Genomic DNA, 17,471 nt, shown 5'->3' with positions numbered 1-17,471 from the left:
CTGGTTAAATTTGGAATTTGGAGAGAAGTAGTACAAGGATATGCTATCCAGGTGCCTGAAAGATTAAATACAGCTGTGGAGAGTGGTGACTGGTGCCGCAGAGCAGGCACTGCTCTGGTTTCAGTGGCTCCTAGTGAGGAGTGAGTAGTCACTGTGTCAGGTGCTGTTTGCCACTAAGTGCTCGATTTCATCATAACAGACTCATGAAATGGGTCTAGTTGGTTTTGATTATAGAAGAGGAAACTGAGGCATAAAAGCTAAGTAACTTGTCTGAGATTATACAAGTAGGAGAGCTGAATCTGGACTCAATGGCATTAAAATTTCATGAGATGAGACTAATTAGTCTTTTACAAAGCTGAGAGTCAGTTTTCTGAGCAGGAGAGATATATAACAGTGTAAGCTAGGCCTGGTGCTGCATGCCACAGTACTCGAGAGACAGGCAGGAGGATCTCAGAGAGTTCAAGGCCAGCCTACTCTACATAGTGAGTTCCAGGAGAGCCAGAGACAAATAGGGAGATCCTTTCCCAAATAGACAATTAAACAAAAGCACCCTAAGAGTAGAAACCAAAGTGTAGGGTTTTAGATGTTTTTTCTGCTTGCTTTATGGTCTTGTTTGTTTGTTTGTTTGTTTGTTTGTAGGGGAGGGCATAAGAGTGGGATGGGAGGTGAGATAGGATCTCATGTACCCCAGGCTAACATCAGACTTACTCTGTATGATGATGATGTTAAATTTATGATTCTCCTGTCTCACTCATCAAGCGCTGGAATTATAATAAGCATGTGTCACCATACCTGGTTTATTCTAGTTTGTTTTATCTTTTAAGGCAGAGCCTCACTATATAGCACAGGCTGGCCTTAAATTTAGACTCTTCTATGGTAGCCTCTGTGTGCTGGAATTACAGATGTGCATGACTGTGCCGTTAGTTTTTTGTTTTTGTTTCCTCAGTCCTAGGCTAGCAGGACAGTGGCTGTTGGATGATATTTTTGTGTCAGAGACAACTGCTGTCTAAGGCTTTGCCACAGTGCCTCCACCTTGGGTGACTGGGCTCTGTTGGGCTGTAGAATACTATTTCAAGAGTTTTGTCTGGCATGCTTAGAACGCATGCTCAGAACGCATGCCTTTACTGCCACATTGTCCTCTCTAGCACCAGGAGGTGGGCAATCTTTGTCTCTTATCAAGTGAGGGAAACTGAGGCTTAAACAGTAGAGTGGCGCCATTTTCTTACAGTGTACAAACACAAGGACCATGTTTCAGGAGCATTAGTGCTGCATCACCAAGTTCCTGGCTTAGCTGAGTGGACTTGCCACATCATTGTTCTTTATACAGAGGTCAGGGCATTGGGGAAACAGCCATCATGCTTTGGAGCCCTGACTGTCAAACCCAGCTCATTTATCTCCTCCTTCCTCAGACCTGGACAAATTTGCTGCAGAAGACATCATTGATCCTATTGCAAAGGCCAAGATGGTAGCTTTGAAAGGCATCAAGAAAGTGATGGCTCAGGGCAGCATTGGGGTGGCACCTGGTATAAACAGGTGAGACTCGGGACTTGGGTGGGGCTGACTTTCCTATGACATCTGCTGTCCTGGTTCCCTCCCAACATGCCCATTGCTTTGTGTGTGACCGGTGCCCTCACTGACACCAGAATTCCCTATGCTTTATAAACTGTAGGCAGCAAGTGTCACTGCTGGCTCAGAGGCTCTCCGGGGGGTCTGGCAGTGATCTTCAGAACCATGTGGCACCTGGGAGTGGCCAGGTAAGGGGAAAGTAGGAACCTACGACTATCTCACTGGGCTGCTTTTCTTAGGGCCTGCCATGGAGCAGTGACCGTCTAGAAATCTCTCTTACCACAGGAACGGAATGCTAGTGACCCTTCCCAGCCTCGTCCCAACCCACCCACTTTTGCCCAGGGAGTGATCAGTGAGTATGGGCAAAGAAGGAGGGCGCGGAGCAGTGGTTAGGGGTCTGGGAGAAGGTCACCGTTTTGTGGGTCTTACCATACAAGGTCTGTTTCCAGATGAGGCTGACCAGCGGCAGTATGAAGAATGGCTGTTCCACACCCAGCAGCTCCTACAGATGCAGCTGAAGGTGCTAGAAGAGCAGATCGGTGTGCACCGCAAGTCTCGGAAGGCTCTGTGTGCCAAGCAGCGCACTGCCAAAAAGGCCGGCCGCGAGTTCCCAGAAGCCGATGCTGAGAAGCTCAAGCTGGTCACAGAGCAGCAGAGCAAGATCCAGAAGCAGCTGGACCAGGTGAGGAGAGAAAAGTTCAGCTTAGAACCCAGAGACCAGGGAAAAGGGACAGCAGGGTGGGCAGTCTCCAGGCTGACCCCTCCATCCCTCCTATGTTAGGTCCGGAAACAGCAGAAAGAGCACACAAATCTCATGGCAGAATATCGGAACAAACAGCAGCAACAGCAGCAGCAGCAGCAGCAGCACTCAGCTGTACTGGCTGTCAGCTCTTCTCAGAATCCTCGGGTCCTCACCAAGCTCCCTGGCCATGGGTTACAGCCACCACAGGCACCTCCGGGTGGGCAAGCTGGAGGGCTTCGTCTGCCTCCAGGGGGTATGGTACTACCCGGACAGTCTGGTGGTCCATTCCTCAATACTGCCTTGGCCCAGCAGCAGCAGCAGCAGCAGCAGCAGCAGCAGCAGCAGCAGCAGCAGCAGCAGCAGCAGCAGCAGCAGCAGCAGCAGCAGCAGCAGCATTCTGGTGTGGCTGGATCCTTGACTGGCCCCTCAGGGAGCTTCTTCCCTGGCAATCTTGCTCTCCGAAGCCTTGGACCTGACTCGAGGCTTTTACAGGAAAGGCAGCAACAGCTGCAGCAGCAACGAATGCAGCTGGCTCAGAAACTGCAGCAGCAGCAGCAGCAGCAGCAGCAGCAGCACCTCTTAGGGCAGGTGGCAATCCAACAACAACAACAGGGTCCCGGAGTACAGAACCAGGCTCTGGGTCCTAAGCCTCAGGGCCTTCTGCCTCCCAGCAACCACCAGGGCCTCCTGGTTCAACAGTTGTCCCCCCAGCAATCACAGGGGCCCCAGGGCATGCTGGGTCCTGCCCAGGTGGCAGTGCAGCAGCAGCACTCTGGAGCTTTGGGTCCTCAGGGCCCTCACAGACAGGTGCTCATGACTCAGTCCAGGGTGCTGAGCTCCCCTCAGCTGGCACAGCAGGGTCACAGCCTTATGGGACACCGGCTGCTCACAGCCCAGCAGCAGCAGCAACAACAGCAGCAGCAGCAGCAGCAGCAGCAGCAGCAGCAGGGATCTATGACGGGGCTTTCCCAACTTCAGCAAGGAATGATGTCACATAGTGGACAGCCCAAAATGAGTGCTCAGGCCTTGGGTTCTTTACAACAGCAGCAGCAGCAACAGATGCAACAGCAACAGATACAACAGCAACAGATGCAACAGCAACAGATGCAACAGCAACAGATGCAACAGCAACAGATGCAACAGCTGCAGCAGCAGCAACAACAGCAACAGCTGCTACAGCAGCAACAGCTGCACTTGCAGCAGCAGCTGCACCAGCAACAACAGCTGCAGCAGCAGCAGCTGGGCCTCTTGAACCAGAATCGAACTTTATTATCTCCGCAGCAGCAGCAGCAGCAGCAGCAGCAGCAGCAGCAGCAGCAGCAGCAGCAGCAGCAGCAGCAGCAGCAAGTGACACTTGGCCCTGGCATGCCAGTCAAGCCTCTTCAACACTTTTCTAGCCCTGGAGCCCTAGGCCCAACCTCCCTCCTGGCAGGCAAGGAGCAAAACATTGCAGAGACAGCGCTTCCTTCAGAGGTCACTGAGGGACCCTCAACACATCAAGGAGGGCCACCAGCAGTGGGCACTACACCTGAGCCAATGTCTGTTGACCCAGGGGAGGTAAAGCCCTCTGTTTCTGGAGACTCACAACTCCTACTTGTCCAGTCCCAGGCCCAACCTCAGCCCACCTCAGTGCAGCTCCAGCCGCCGCTCAGGCTCCCAGGACAGCCCCAGCAGCAGGTGAACTTGCTTCCCATGGCAGGTGGAGGAAGCCATGGGCAGCAGCTAGGGAGTGGATCCTCCTCTGAGGCCCCATCTGTACCCCACCTGCTGGCCCAACCCTCTGTTGCCTTGGGGGAGCAGCCTGGACCTATGGCCCAGAATCTTCTGGGCTCCCAACAGCCCCTTGGGCTAGATCGACCCATTCAGAATAACACAGGGTCACAGCCTTCCAAATCGGGACCTACTCCTCAGTCTGGACAGGGTCCTCCTGGAGTTGGAGTCATGCCTACAGTGGGTCAACTTCGAGCACAGCTCCAAGGAGTCCTGGCCAAAAACCCGCAGCTACGGCACCTGAGCCCACAGCAGCAGCAGCAGCTACAGGCACTCCTCATGCAACGGCAGCTGCAGCAGAGTCAGGCAGTACGCCAGACTCCACCGTTCCAGGAACTGGGGACCCAACCCTCTCCCCTCCAGGGCCTCCTAGGCTGTCAACCTCAACCTGGGGGTTTTTCTGCATCTCAGACAGGACCCCTCCAGGAGCTAGGGGCAGGGTCTCGACCTCAGGGCCCACCCCGGCTCCCTGTCCCACAAGGAGCCTTATCTACAGGACCAGTGCTTGGCCCTGTCCATCCCACACCTCCACCTTCCAGTCCCCAAGAGCCAAAGAGACCTTCACAATTACCTTCCCCCAGTGCCCAGCTAACCCCAACCCATCCAGGGACTCCAAAGCCCCAGGGGCCAGCCTTGGAGCTGCCTCCTGGGAGGGTCTCACCTGCTGCTGCCCAGCTTGCAGATACTTTCTTTGGCAAGGGGCTAGGACCTTGGGACCCCTCAGACAACGTTACAGAAGCCCAGAAGCCAGAGCAGAGCAGCCTGGTACCCGGGCATCTGGAGCAGGTGAACGGACAGGTGGTACATGAGCCATCTCAACTCAGCATCAAACAGGAGCCTCGGGAAGAGCCATGTGTCCTGGGTGCACAGACAGTGAAAAGGGAGGCCAATGGGGAGCCAACTGGGGCACCAGGCACCAGCAACCACCTCCTGCTAGCAGGCTCCCGCTCAGAGGCTGGGCATCTGCTCTTGCAGAAGCTTCTACGGGCAAAGAATGTGCAACTTGGTGCTGGGCGGGGTCCTGAGGGCCTTCGAGCTGAGATCAATGGACACATTGACAGCAAACTGTCAGGGCTGGAGCAGAAGCTACAGGGTACTTCCAGCAACAAAGAGGTGAGTCCTTTAGATAGAGTGTTGTGGCAGTGGAGGTCAGATGAACAGGGCTGGGTCAGAATAGGGAAGGGCAGTGGCCTTCACAGCGCTTCTGTGGTTTAGGACGCAGCCGCGAGAAAGCCTCTGCCAGTGAAGCCCAAGCGGGTGCAGAAGACAAGTGACAGATTGGCGAGCTCCCGGAAGAAGCTGCGGAAAGAAGATGGCGTCAGGGCCAATGAGGCATTATTGAAACAGCTAAAACAGGTGATCCCCAGGAGCCAGTCCCATGACCTCCCTCAGGATAGGAGGATGGGTCGCCTGTCCCCCGAGGTCTGGAGGGCAGCTGTGGATGCTGCATCTTTTCAGAATTGTCATCTTGCCCCTCCTAGGAACTGTCCCAGCTGCCGCTGACGGAGCCTACCATCACCGCCAATTTTAGCCTCTTTGCTCCCTTTGGCAGTGGCTGCCTAGTCAGTGGGCAGAGCCAGCTCAGGGGGGCCTTTGGAAGTGGGGCTCTGCACACCAGCCCTGACTACTATTCTCAGCTGCTCACCAAGGTCAGAAAAATGGCAATACTTTTTGGGAATAATAAGATTCTTGGGGTTGGAGGTGGGGATGAAAGACTGGAGGAACATGCTGGTGTGATGTGGGGCCAGGAGATTATTCCAGTCTCCCTATGCCGTCTTGCACACAACACCCACCCCACCCCCCAGAATAACCTGAGTAACCCGCCGACACCACCCTCGTCGCTGCCCCCCACCCCACCCCCATCGGTGCAGCAGAAGATGGTGAATGGTGTTACTCCCTCTGACGAGCTGGGGGAGCACCCCAAGGATGCAGCCTCTGCCCAGGACAGTGAAGGAACACTGAGAGGTAAGTGAGAAGCTGGTCTCTCTTGGGACTTGATGAGTTCCAGACATGCAGTGGTGTCCTGCCACTCGGTATCAGAAGACGAAAGGGTTGCATACTGCCCTGTGCACTTGCACCGAGACATTTGGTGGGAAGGGACTGTTTGGAAATGTGGCCTTCTGGAGGCTTGCAAAGCAATGGTGAATCTGAGGGAAGTTCCAGTGTTTGTGGCTATGGAACCCTGTCTGATGTACATCTGAACTCTAGTGCATGAGTGTGTTTAGCTGTGATGCGTGGAGTAGGTAGAGTGATTGACTTGTTTGAGCCATGATGTCCTCCTTATAGACTGGACACTGTAAAACTCGCCTCAGTTGGTAAAGATGTAAAGATGTAAGTACAGAGTGGTGCTGTGACCCGGGCTAGGATCCTGCTTGACACTGAAGAATAAAGACAACAGGGATCATGAGTTTGAAGTCAGCTAGCCTGTGCTACATAAGTGCACACAAACAAAGGCTCAATGTGTATAGTTTTCCTGCCTCAGACTGTTAGTTGAGTAGATAGTTGATCACAATGTATGGTTGAACCTGAGGACGTCTCTCCACACACACTCACCTGACTCCTCCCTCCCACCCCAGATACTGCAGAAGTGAAGAGTTTAGACCTGCTGGCCGCTCTGCCTACACCCCCTCACAATCAGACTGAGGATGTCAGGTAGGGAAGAGGGAGGAGGGTTTCAGTTATGGCCACACCTCCTGGTCTCTAGCTCTGAGCAGGAGAATCAGGAGGCTGGGTCAACACTGTTTGCATCCAACCTGCAGGATGGAGAGTGATGAGGACAGCGATTCTCCTGACAGCATTGTGCCAGCTTCTTCCCCTGAGAGCATCCTTGGGGAAGAGGCCCCGCGTTTCCCTCAGCTGGGCTCTGGCCGGTGGGAGCAGGACAGCCGGGCCCTGTCTCCTGTCATCCCCATCATCCCTCGAACCAGCATCCCTGGTGTGTGCTGCTCACTGCGTGGGCCAGCACAGTGCGGCTGGGGAGTCGGGCTAGGGTGATGATGGAAAGTGACTGACTACATAGTTCTCTCTCTGTCCAGTCTTCCCAGATACCAAACCTTATGGGGTCCTTGACCTGGAGGTCCCTGGAAAGCTGCCTGCTACAGCGTGGGAGAAGGGCAAGGGGAGTGAGGTGTCAGTCATGCTCACAGTCTCTGCTGCTGCCGCCAAGGTGTGTCCCATGGGTGCCGTGAGGCCATGGAGAACTTAGGTCAGAGGGCAGTCTTCACAGCTTGTCTGGATAAAAAAGTTACAACTGTCTAAATATTTGTCCTGAGTACCTGCCTTTTTTTTTTTTTTTTTTTTTTTTTTTTTTTTTTTTTTTAAATAAAGGGTGGGCTAAGAACTGGGCTCAGTGAGGGAAGTGGGGTCCCTCCTAGGGCTCGTGATCCACAGATAAAAAGGAGGCAGTCAGCCAACAGACTGTCAAGTGACAGGTGTATAAGACCTGACCCTCCAGTCACAGTCGTTGGAGCCTCGCACAGGGTTCTATGGTCAAAGAAAGCAGCCAAACAGTTAAAACAACAGTCGCAGTTTGTTTGCAGTCGGCATTCCCATTCTGTGAAGCTGTGACCTGCCACAGGTTAGGAAAGGCTGCGTGCGTGAGGAGAGCTCAGTGAACAGGGAGCTCTGAGCACCCTGCAGGCAGTGGCTTTGCCGTGTCCTTGTGGTCTGTACAGGCAGTGCTCACTGTGGACACTGCTGCCTGCTGGCTCTGCTCACATCTCTCTTCTGCCCCTGCAGAACCTAAATGGCGTGATGGTGGCAGTGGCTGAGCTGCTAAGCATGAAGATCCCCAACTCCTATGAGGTGCTGTTCCCAGACGGCCCTGCCCGGGCTGGCCTCGAACCCAAGAAGGGGGAAGCTGAGGGTTCTGGTAAGTAGAGCAGGAGATCACCTTCGGGTCAGAGAGGAGTTCTGGTGGAAGACTGACCCTTTTCCTTTCTCTAGGTGGGAAAGAAAAAGGTTTGAGTGGCAAGGGCCCAGACACTGGACCTGATTGGCTGAAGCAGTTTGATGCAGTGCTGCCTGGCTATACCCTCAAGAGCCAGTTAGACATCTTGAGCCTCTTGAAGCAGGTGGGTTTGGGGGAGAAGGGTCTGCTTCAGGAAGAAGGTACTTCTTAGGGTCTTTTGAGGGAGTGGAGTCTACTGGAGAGGAGGAAGGGGTTGGTTGGCTGAAGAATTGGCACTAACATTCAGGGGTGTTCCCGCAGGAGAGCCCTGCCCCAGAGCCATCCACCCAGCACACGTACACCTACAATGTCTCTAACCTGGATGTGAGGCAGCTCTCCGCCCCACCTCCTGAGGAACCTTCCCCACCTCCATCCCCTTTGGCACCTTCTCCTGCTAGTCCTCCCGCTGAGCCCATGGTTGAACTTCAGGCTGAACTGCCTGCTGAGCCACCCATCCCTTCACCTCTACCACTGGCTTCATCCCCTGAATCTGCCCGCCCCAAACCCCGAGCCCGGCCCCCTGAAGAGAGCGAAGATTCCCGTCCCCCACGCCTCAAAAAGTGGAAAGGGGTACGCTGGAAGCGGCTGCGGCTCCTGCTGACCATTCAGAAGGGCAGTTGTCGTCAAGAGGATGAACGGGAGGTGGCAGAGTTTATGGAGCAGTTTGGTACAGCTTTGAGACCAAGCAAGGTGCCTCGAGACAATCGCAGATGCTGCTTCTGTCACGAAGAGGGAGACGGGGCCACTGACGGCCCCGCCCGCCTGCTCAACCTTGACTTGGACCTCTGGGTGCACCTCAATTGTGCCCTGTGGTCCACGGAAGTATATGAGACCCAGGGTGGGGCACTGATGAATGTGGAGGTTGCCTTGCACCGAGGATTGCTAACCAAGTGCTCTCTGTGCCAGCGAACTGGTGCCACTAGCAGCTGCAACCGCATGCGTTGCCCCAGCGTCTACCATTTTGCCTGTGCCATCCGCGCTAAGTGCATGTTCTTCAAGGACAAGACCATGCTGTGTCCAATGCACAAGATCAAGGGCCCCTGTGAGCAGGAGCTAAGCTCCTTCGCTGTCTTCCGGAGGGTCTACATTGAACGGGATGAGGTGAAGCAGATTGCCAGCATCATCCAGCGGGGAGAGCGGCTGCACATGTTCCGAGTAGGAGGGCTTGTGTTTCATGCCATTGGACAGCTGCTCCCACACCAGATGGCTGACTTCCACAGTGCCACTGCCCTCTATCCTGTGGGCTACGAGGCCACTCGCATCTACTGGAGTCTTCGTACTAACAATCGTCGCTGCTGCTACCGCTGTTCCATCAGTGAGAATAATGGACGGCCTGAGTTTGTGATCAAAGTCATCGAACAGGGTTTAGAGGATCTGGTCTTCACCGATGCATCTCCCCAAGGTGAGCACTGCAGTGGGCCTGGGCAGGTTATTCCAGGAGTCACTTTACAGAGAAAGAAAGAAGCTATTTGTACAGCTCTTATAGAGTGGCCTGCCCCTACCTCAAGCCACACAGTATCTTAAAAACCCCAAATAATGGGATTCAGCCTTTCTCAGTCACTTTAAATACCTTTGCAGTTGAAAATATTTGCTTAGCTTACTCCTTCATGCCTATAATCCCAGTACTTGGAAGATTAAGGTTGGAAGATCTGAATTCCAGGTTGTCCTCAACTATCTAGAAGCCAGCCTGGGAGACCTTTTCTCAAAAAAAAAAAAAAAAAAAAAAAAAAGAAAGAAAGAAAAAAAGAAAAGAAAAAGAAAAACGTTTCAGGGCCGGGCGGTGGTGGCGCACGCCTTTAATCCCAGCACTTGGGAGGCAGAGACAGGCGGATTTCTGAGTTCGAGGCCAGCCTGGTCTACAGAGTGAGTTCCAGGACAGCCAGGGCTACACAGAGAAACCCTGTCTCAAAAAACCAAAAAAAAAAAAAAAAAAAAAAACGTTTCATATTTTAGCTTTTTTCCCCATGACCTTTGTAGATTAAATGATATGTGTGTATGTGCACATGAAAGTGAAATTGCATGCCCATGCAAATATGTGTGTGAATGTGTATACATGTGTGTGTATGTATGTGTGTGCGTGGTTGTGTTTATGCATGTGTGTGTGGTTGTGTTTTTTCTGTTTGTTTTTTTCGAGATAGGGTTTCTCTGTGTAGCCCTGGCTGTTCTGGAACTCACTCTGTAGACCAGGCTGGCCTCGAACTTAGAGATCCTCCTGCCAGGCATGTACCACCAGTGCCTGCCTTTTTAAAATTTTATGTGTATTGTTGTTTTTTCATGCATATGTACCACATGTATGTTGCAGTCTGTGAGTTGCCATGTGGGTGCTGGGAATTGAACCTGGGTCCTCTGGAAGAGCAGTCAGTGCTCTCAACTATCAGGCCATCTCTCCTAGACTAAAATTTTTTGTTTTTGTTTATCTGAGACAGGTTATTTCTGTGTAGCCCTGGCTGTCCTGGAACTTGGTCTGTGACCAACCTGGCCCTGAACTCACAGAGATCCACCTGCCTCTGCCTCTGCCTCTGCCTCTGCCTCCCAAGTGTTGAGATTAAAAGCTTGTTCTACACTGTCCAGTTGAATGGTGATATTTTAAGATCCTATTGTCTATTATACACAATTTTAAATTCCTTTATTTCCACATATAAAATTTTGTGGGTTGTTTTTTTTTTGTTTGTTTGTTTGTTTTGTTTGTTTGTTTTTTTGTTTTGTTTTGTTTTTTGGTTTTTTGGGTTTTTTTTTGGTACAGGGAATGGAATCCAGGAATCTGGACATGCTAGGCAAACTTACACCACTGAGTTACAGCCCCACCTCACTCCCATAAAAATTTCTTAGTTTTGTTTTTCAAGACAGGGTTTCTCTGTGTGACAACCCAGGCTGTCCTGAAACTAGTTTTGTAGATCAGGCTGGCCTTGAATTCAGAGCTCCACTTGCCTCTGCTTCCCGAGTGCTGGGATTAGAGGTGTGTACTACCATGGCTGGCTATTTATTTGTTTGTTTATGTGTGGGTATGTGGGTGTTTTTCTGCACATATGTCTGTGTATTTGGTACATTTAGTGCCCTCGGAGGCCAGAAGTAGGTGTGTTGGATTCCCTGGGAGTAGAGTTAAAAGATGGTTTCTGGGAACTGAACCTGGATCCTTCAGAAGAGCAGCCATTGTTCTTAACTGCTGAGCCATTGCTTTTCATCCTTGTTTCTGTACTGACTAAGGCAGCAGGAAGTAGGTTTTAGTGAACATGTGCTGTGTGTCTCAGTTGAGCTAGTAGAGTGCTTCATGCAGGTTGTTCTGCCCACTGTGACCCAGGAGGTGAGCCTTGTCATTCTATGAGTGTAGACACACAGTGACCGAGTCTCTGGAGACTTGGCTGGCTTAAATCCCGTTGACATTACTCAGACTTCAACTCCACAGTGTCCGTCTATTCAGTAATTGCTGTGGCTTCTGCTAGGTCTCTGGGGCCTGCTTGTCTCTCATTATCACAGGCTCTGTCATCCCTCACACTGACGCTTCTCTAGGAAACAAGGAGATCCTGAAGAACCACAGGGAAGTGGTGGCCATGTGGTGGGAAGTAGAACTTAGGGAGACAGTTAGGCTGGAGATCAGTAAGCAGATGTTACCCTAAAGGTACTGTCTGTCTCACTCACGTCTAGCTGTGTGGAACCGCATCATTGAGCCTGTGGCTGCCATGAGAAAAGAGGCCGACATGCTGAGACTCTTCCCTGAGTACCTGAAAGGCGAAGAGCTCTTTGGGCTGACGGTACATGCTGTGCTCCGCATAGCTGAGTCGGTAAGCAAGCAGAGGAGCAGGAGGCAAGGTGGGAGTGTTGGTCCTGTCTCAGAGGACTAAGGCAGCAATCGATCGATCCCTGTGTCCGCAGCTCCCTGGGGTGGAGAGCTGTCAGAACTATTTATTCCGCTATGGGCGCCACCCCTTGATGGAACTACCACTCATGATCAACCCCACCGGCTGTGCCAGATCAGAACCGAAAATCCTCACACACTACAAACGGTGAGCTTGTGTGGCTGAGCCCTGGGCTGTAGGTATGGATGTGGGTAGGACCATCTGGCCACGTTCTGAGGGTTTGAGATGCAGATCAGAGTTGTTTCCAAGAACCTGGGGAGTCACCCTTAGACCTGACTAGAGGTACACAAATCTTCTGGGGTATCCCTTTCCTCTTCCCTAATCAGCTCAGGTCCGCTGGGTTGACCAGGGAAACAGGACAGAGGACTCTTGGGTACCCCAGGAGTGGCGGATGGGAGGTTCTTGGTGGCCAGTGGTGGAATGCATTTGGGAGCTGGTCACTTCTCTCTTCTTTGGTTTTGTTTCCAGAGGGGCTGGTGATACTCCCAAACTTCAGACACCCTTTGAGTGACTAGGGCACATTCCCGTTCCAAAGCTGAGTTTGTTTAGAAATAAGTAACTAGAAGTTACAACTAACTAGAAGTTATAACTAACTAGAAGTATTGTAGAAAAGCACTGCGACCTTCATTTGTATAGCACTTTATACTTTTTTTTTCAAAGCGTTTTCACATCCATTATCTCATTTGATCCTCACAACAACCTTATGAGGTAGGTAGGGCAGGTGGTATGATCCCCATTTTATAGCTGAGAAAACTGAGTCCCAGAAAGACTGCGTGACTAGATAAAGGTCACACAGCTGGGACTAGGCCCTCCTCTTAACTTGTGGGTTGCTGGTCTTTCTGTGTACCACAGTAGCCTAACCTTGGTCCTCGGGTAGAGGGAGGCAGAACCCATGGTAGCAGGCTTTCCATGAAGGCCTTTGGTGCTTGAAGGCTGTCGTAGAATGTCAAACACTCTACCCTTAGCTAGCCCTAGACCTTGATGCTCTACAACAGTGGTTTTCAAACTCTAAGCACATTGTTCCCAAAGCCCCAGAACACAGAAGCCAGTGGGCAGACTTGCCCTGTGTGTGTAACTATACCTTCTTAAGATTGGACTTAGCCAGAGGAACTCTGTTTTCACCTGTGGATTGGAGTTACAGTCAACATTTTGCTGAAGAAAAGAATCCGCTAAATAAAACAGAAACACACCCGAGTGTTTGAAAACCACTGCTCAGGGCAAGACCTTCCTAGGGTGGTGAAGGTCTCCTGCCAGGCAGCAGCCTTTCCCCTGCACTGAGCCGTCTGCACAGAGCCCAATGCTGTGCTGCAGAGCGGGATGGCCTGAAGAGAGGCAACGATGGCGTCTTCAGGCTGTGAAGTCACAGCCACTTAAAAATCAGATCAAGCCACTGGGGTACAGATGGCCCCCATTTTCAGGGCTTACAGCATATGCAAGAGGTAGGACTCATCTGATTAAAGAAACCATCAGCTTAAATTCTGGGCCTTGGTGAAGCCCTCCAAGAGTGTGGCATTCAGCATGGTTTGGCAGGAGGGTGGTAGACAGTTTGAAGTGGGCTCAGTGTAGGGGAATTGGTGCCTCTTCCCTCTCTGTACCTGCTCCCTGTCCTGGGTGGTTTCTGCTACCCAGGGTGTCCAGAAGGGTCCCAATAGGGAGTTGCTGCCTCTTCCAATCTGAGACCCAGGTGTTTCCACTCCACTTTCACTCCACTTCACTCCACTTCCACTCCACTTCCACAGCGGCAGGCACTTGTACTAGTTGCTGATAGCACGTTCCCAGGGAGGAGGTGGGCAAGGTCTGCTCGGTCTGTCATGTCATGGACTGTATCACCTCCCAGGCCCCATACCTTGAACAGCACCAGCATGTCTAAGGCGTATCAGAGCACCTTCACAGGCGAGACCAACACCCCGTACAGCAAGCAGTTTGTGCACTCCAAGTCGTCTCAGTACCGGCGCCTGCGCACTGAGTGGAAGAACAATGTTTACCTGGCTCGCTCACGGATCCAGGGCCTAGGGCTCTATGCAGCCAAGGACCTAGAGAAGCACACGATGGTCATCGAGTACATTGGCACCATCATTCGCAATGAGGTGGCCAATCGGCGGGAGAAGATCTACGAGGAGCAGGTACTGCCGTGCAGCGGGGCTGGTGTGCTGGGCCGTCCACCCTCTGCCAGGAGCACAGGGCTGGCTCGAACCAGGAGAAGTTCAGTCATGTCAGCTAAGCCTGGTGCCGGGTGTGCTTGCTAACACTCCTGCTCCTCCTGCTTGCCTTTCTAGAACCGAGGCATTTACATGTTTCGGATAAACAATGAGCATGTGATTGACGCCACGCTGACCGGAGGCCCTGCCAGGTGAGAGGAGAAGGATTTAAGTGTCCCTGGCAGCCATGTTATGAGTGCTGCCTGGTATCTCTGACACTGACTCTGTCCTGCCATCCAGGTACATTAACCACTCCTGTGCCCCTAACTGTGTAGCAGAGGTGGTGACATTTGACAAGGAGGACAAGATCATCATCATCTCCAGCCGGCGAATCCCTAAAGGAGAAGAGGTGAGAGGAGAGACTCGGCCCCGCGGCTCCCAGGACCATCGTGGCCCCCTTGCCCGCATCCTCATCAGGCTTGCTGTGACTCTGTCCCTCTTTTCTTTCCAGCTGACCTATGACTATCAGTTTGATTTTGAGGACGATCAGCACAAGATCCCCTGTCACTGTGGAGCCTGGAACTGTAGGAAATGGATGAACTAAGAAGCTTTGAGGCTACCAGGCAGGGGAGTTCCCCCCACTCCCGCCTCCTCCCTGAAAGGGATGAGGGGGAAGAGAGGTAGCAGCCAGAGCCAGGACCCAGGGCTGGGGCTGCCGGCTGACCGGAGCCCCTGGAGCAGGAGGCTTGGGTGGAGGACCCTAGGCCAAGCCTACCCTGGGCACCAGGGACAACCTTCTTCCCTGCCACCGGCCCTTAGGCTGGCATCTGCCCCCAGTTCCAGGAGGGGACAGGCAGAAGCAGCCGCTGGGCATCTCAGGTTTGAGGGGGCTATATGGGCCGGGACTACCCAGAAGTGTCAGGGAGCAGGGAGGGGTGTGCGGCGGGCCTCAGCCCTGCTGCCTCCACTGACCTCGCTGGCCCAACTCAAGGCTGCAAAGAGACTTGACTAAGCTTGACAATCCCAAAGGCCGGGTCCCACACCTGGCCCTGCCTGCCGGGTCCTGCCCCTACCCTCACCCCCATCCCCTTCCTCTCTATCTGTCTCTGTCTCCCTCTTTTCCTCTGTGTTTCTGTCTCTCTATGGGTTGTGTTTCCTTGTTTTCCACTCTGACAAATGCAACATGACGGGAAAGAGGCATCCAGATGCCCAGGAGGGCAAGCCGGGCACTCCGGGCACGCCGGGCAAGGAGACCCCGCACCCACACCTACCTCATTTAAGTGTTGGATTTTTTGCTGTTTTGAAATGTGAGACCCTCTCCGAGCCCCCTACTGCCCCGACTCTCTCCCCCACCTCACTGCCCTCATCTAGTGGGTGGAAGGGGGGTAGGAGAAGGACAACAACAACAATAACAACAACAAAAATCCATCTTTGTTTTTAATTATGGGCGTGGGATGGCGGCTGAGGTGAATGGTGATGAAGACTGGGCTGACTGGTCCCTAGTTGCTCTAAGACCTCCTTCTCCATCTGGACATGGAGGCTGGAGGGGTGTGCTAAATCTAGGACCAGGATCTCGCTCTCCTGTTTTCCCAGCCTCATCCTGAGCCCATCTGCCCTCCAGCCCCTGGACGGGGTGTGGGGGGTAGGGTGAGGGCTATCCCTGAGTGGCATGCCTGTACCCCATGAGGCAGGGTGTGGCCCAGAGCTCTCACTTGCCCTCAGTCACCAAACTGCTGCTGGTCTGGTGGGAATGGGTGGTGATGTGGGGGTGGGGAGCTTAGTGTCAGCGCGGGGAGGGTGGGGGGTATTTATCTATTTATACATGGGATTGTACATAGTCTTGTGGGGCATGGGGGAGCCGGCCGGAGGTGAGAACCCTCCCCTCTCCCCCTACCCCCGGGGAGAGAAAATGTAAAACTACTAATTTTTGTGCTTTATATATTCTATATAAATATATCTATTTTCTTTTTACAAAACCAGTTTATAAATGGTAGGGGGGTGTGGGGCGGACACATGGAGCTCCCCTTGTGGGGGGGCCCCCTCCACTACCCAACCTACCGCCCTTTCCTCCCCCCTCCCCACCCCCTGGCTGTGACTGCTGTAAGGTGGGGGTATAGAGAGAAGCTGGGTGATCTTTCCCCGGGGTGTAGAGTTGGACTATGTTATAACGCACAAAGTAAGCTGGCCCCAGGGGGCGCCAGAGGGTGACGGTCCCCTATCTTCCATTTCCCTTCCTTTCTGCCCAAGCTTGTGCTGCAGTTGAACCTCTTCCTGCGGGTGGGGGTAGGGTAGAGGGTGTGTGAGGCCTCAGACCCCTTCTCTGGTCGGGAGCCGAGGGGTGAAATGAAGCTTGTACACAGTTCTCTCCTAGGGGCTGTGGGCAAAGGGCGTTCTGTAATTAATATTTTCAAGAATCAGATTATCTGGATTGTAGATGGGCTGGACTGTGGCAATGGGCAGGCCTGCTGGAGGGCGAGAGCGGTTGCTGTTGGGATTTTAGGTTTTTGTTTTGTTTTGAATTTAGGGGATTGTGGATCGATGGGGGTAGGGAGATTTTTTTCTTTTTTATTTTTCCCCGGCCTTTTTTTTTTTTTTTTTTTTTTTTTTTAAAGCTGCTTCCTCAACTGTTTCAAGCTGCAAATGTTTATGAGAATAACAACTCCCCCCCACACACACACTTCCACAGAAACCATTGTAATAAGATCGGACAGTGGGAAAACTGGGCTTGCTGTCCCCAAAGCCACAGAGCTGAAAGGTGTAGGCATTAGGTGGGGGGAGATTGTCTCCTGTGAGTCGGGCTCTGGTTGGGGCTTGGGCCCTGGAACTGGGAAAGGAGAAGGGGCAGACTTTGTAAGCATATGCTAGGTATCCAGTAGTCCTGTAGAATTTAGTGAAGAAACCTTATACAGTTTTTAATTTTTATATAAACTATAACTCAGACCCACGCTACAAGGTTGGAATTTTGGTTGTTGTTGGTTTTTTTAAGTACCCCGCCTGTATAATTGCACCAAAATCCCACCCCCAACCCCGCCCCCTGTGTTTGTATTTTGGGTTGGTTTACACTTGCACATACTCAATTTTTCAGTTTCTCCCTTTTACCTTCTACCCTCACCTCCAGGACCCTCCCCCTTTTTAAAAAAATAAATCGCTGACAAGTGTGAATCCAGTGAAGAACTTTATTTTGTGTTGTGTGTATCCTGTACAGCAAGGTTGGTCCTTCGTAACAACGGATGAAATGGTTCCCTTTTTTAAAGCGCTCTCTCTTCCTCCACCCCCAGCGCCCCTGTCCTTGGCATGTTTTGTATCAGCGATCATTCTGAACTGTACATAATTTATGTTGCAAGAGGCAAAGGGCAAGTTTTGGATTTTGCTTCTTCAAAGTTTGTTTTTAAACGATAAATAAAAAAAGAGAACATTTTAAATACAAGCGCCTCTGTCCCATGACCCTCGCC

The 17,471-nt window shown here is 52.2% G+C and overlaps 1 protein-coding gene across 15 annotated transcripts in view; it reads left to right on the top strand.

Annotated features, from left to right (window-relative positions):
- Kmt2d (lysine methyltransferase 2D) overlaps nt 1-17,446 on the top strand; it is a 39,562-nt gene extending 22,116 nt beyond the window's left edge. For 11 of the 15 annotated variants that reach the window (XM_076912052.1, XM_076912051.1, XM_076912042.1 and 8 more), the window contains 21 exons: nt 1,410-1,533; nt 1,670-1,754; nt 1,852-1,918; nt 2,016-2,248; nt 2,348-5,191; nt 5,294-5,434; nt 5,560-5,727; nt 5,884-6,043; nt 6,655-6,730; nt 6,838-7,013; nt 7,114-7,244; nt 7,817-7,949; nt 8,024-8,151; nt 8,289-9,429; nt 11,670-11,806; nt 11,898-12,028; nt 12,542-12,589; nt 13,719-14,004; nt 14,158-14,231; nt 14,320-14,428; nt 14,531-17,446. In XM_076912052.1, coding sequence (XP_076768167.1) covers nt 1,410-1,533; nt 1,670-1,754; nt 1,852-1,918; nt 2,016-2,248; nt 2,348-5,191; nt 5,294-5,434; nt 5,560-5,727; nt 5,884-6,043; nt 6,655-6,730; nt 6,838-7,013; nt 7,114-7,244; nt 7,817-7,949; nt 8,024-8,151; nt 8,289-9,429; nt 11,670-11,806; nt 11,898-12,028; nt 12,542-12,589; nt 13,719-14,004; nt 14,158-14,231; nt 14,320-14,428; nt 14,531-14,623 — 6,485 coding nt within the window. In that variant the 3' untranslated portion in view covers nt 14,624-17,446. The remainder of the gene's footprint in view (nt 1-1,409; nt 1,534-1,669; nt 1,755-1,851; nt 1,919-2,015; nt 2,249-2,347; nt 5,192-5,293; nt 5,435-5,559; nt 5,728-5,883; nt 6,044-6,654; nt 6,731-6,837; nt 7,014-7,113; nt 7,245-7,816; nt 7,950-8,023; nt 8,152-8,288; nt 9,430-11,669; nt 11,807-11,897; nt 12,029-12,541; nt 12,590-13,718; nt 14,005-14,157; nt 14,232-14,319; nt 14,429-14,530) is intronic. The other 4 variants (XM_076912056.1, XM_076912048.1, XM_076912050.1 and 1 more) reach the window with 3 other exon arrangements.
- Nucleotides 17,447-17,471: the final 25 nt, after the last annotated feature.

This window comes from Arvicanthis niloticus, chromosome 13, assembly GCF_011762505.2.
Source record: "Arvicanthis niloticus isolate mArvNil1 chromosome 13, mArvNil1.pat.X, whole genome shotgun sequence".
NCBI classification, from domain to species: domain Eukaryota; kingdom Metazoa; phylum Chordata; class Mammalia; order Rodentia; family Muridae; genus Arvicanthis; species Arvicanthis niloticus.
This window is presented reverse-complemented; position numbering and strand designations above follow the sequence as displayed.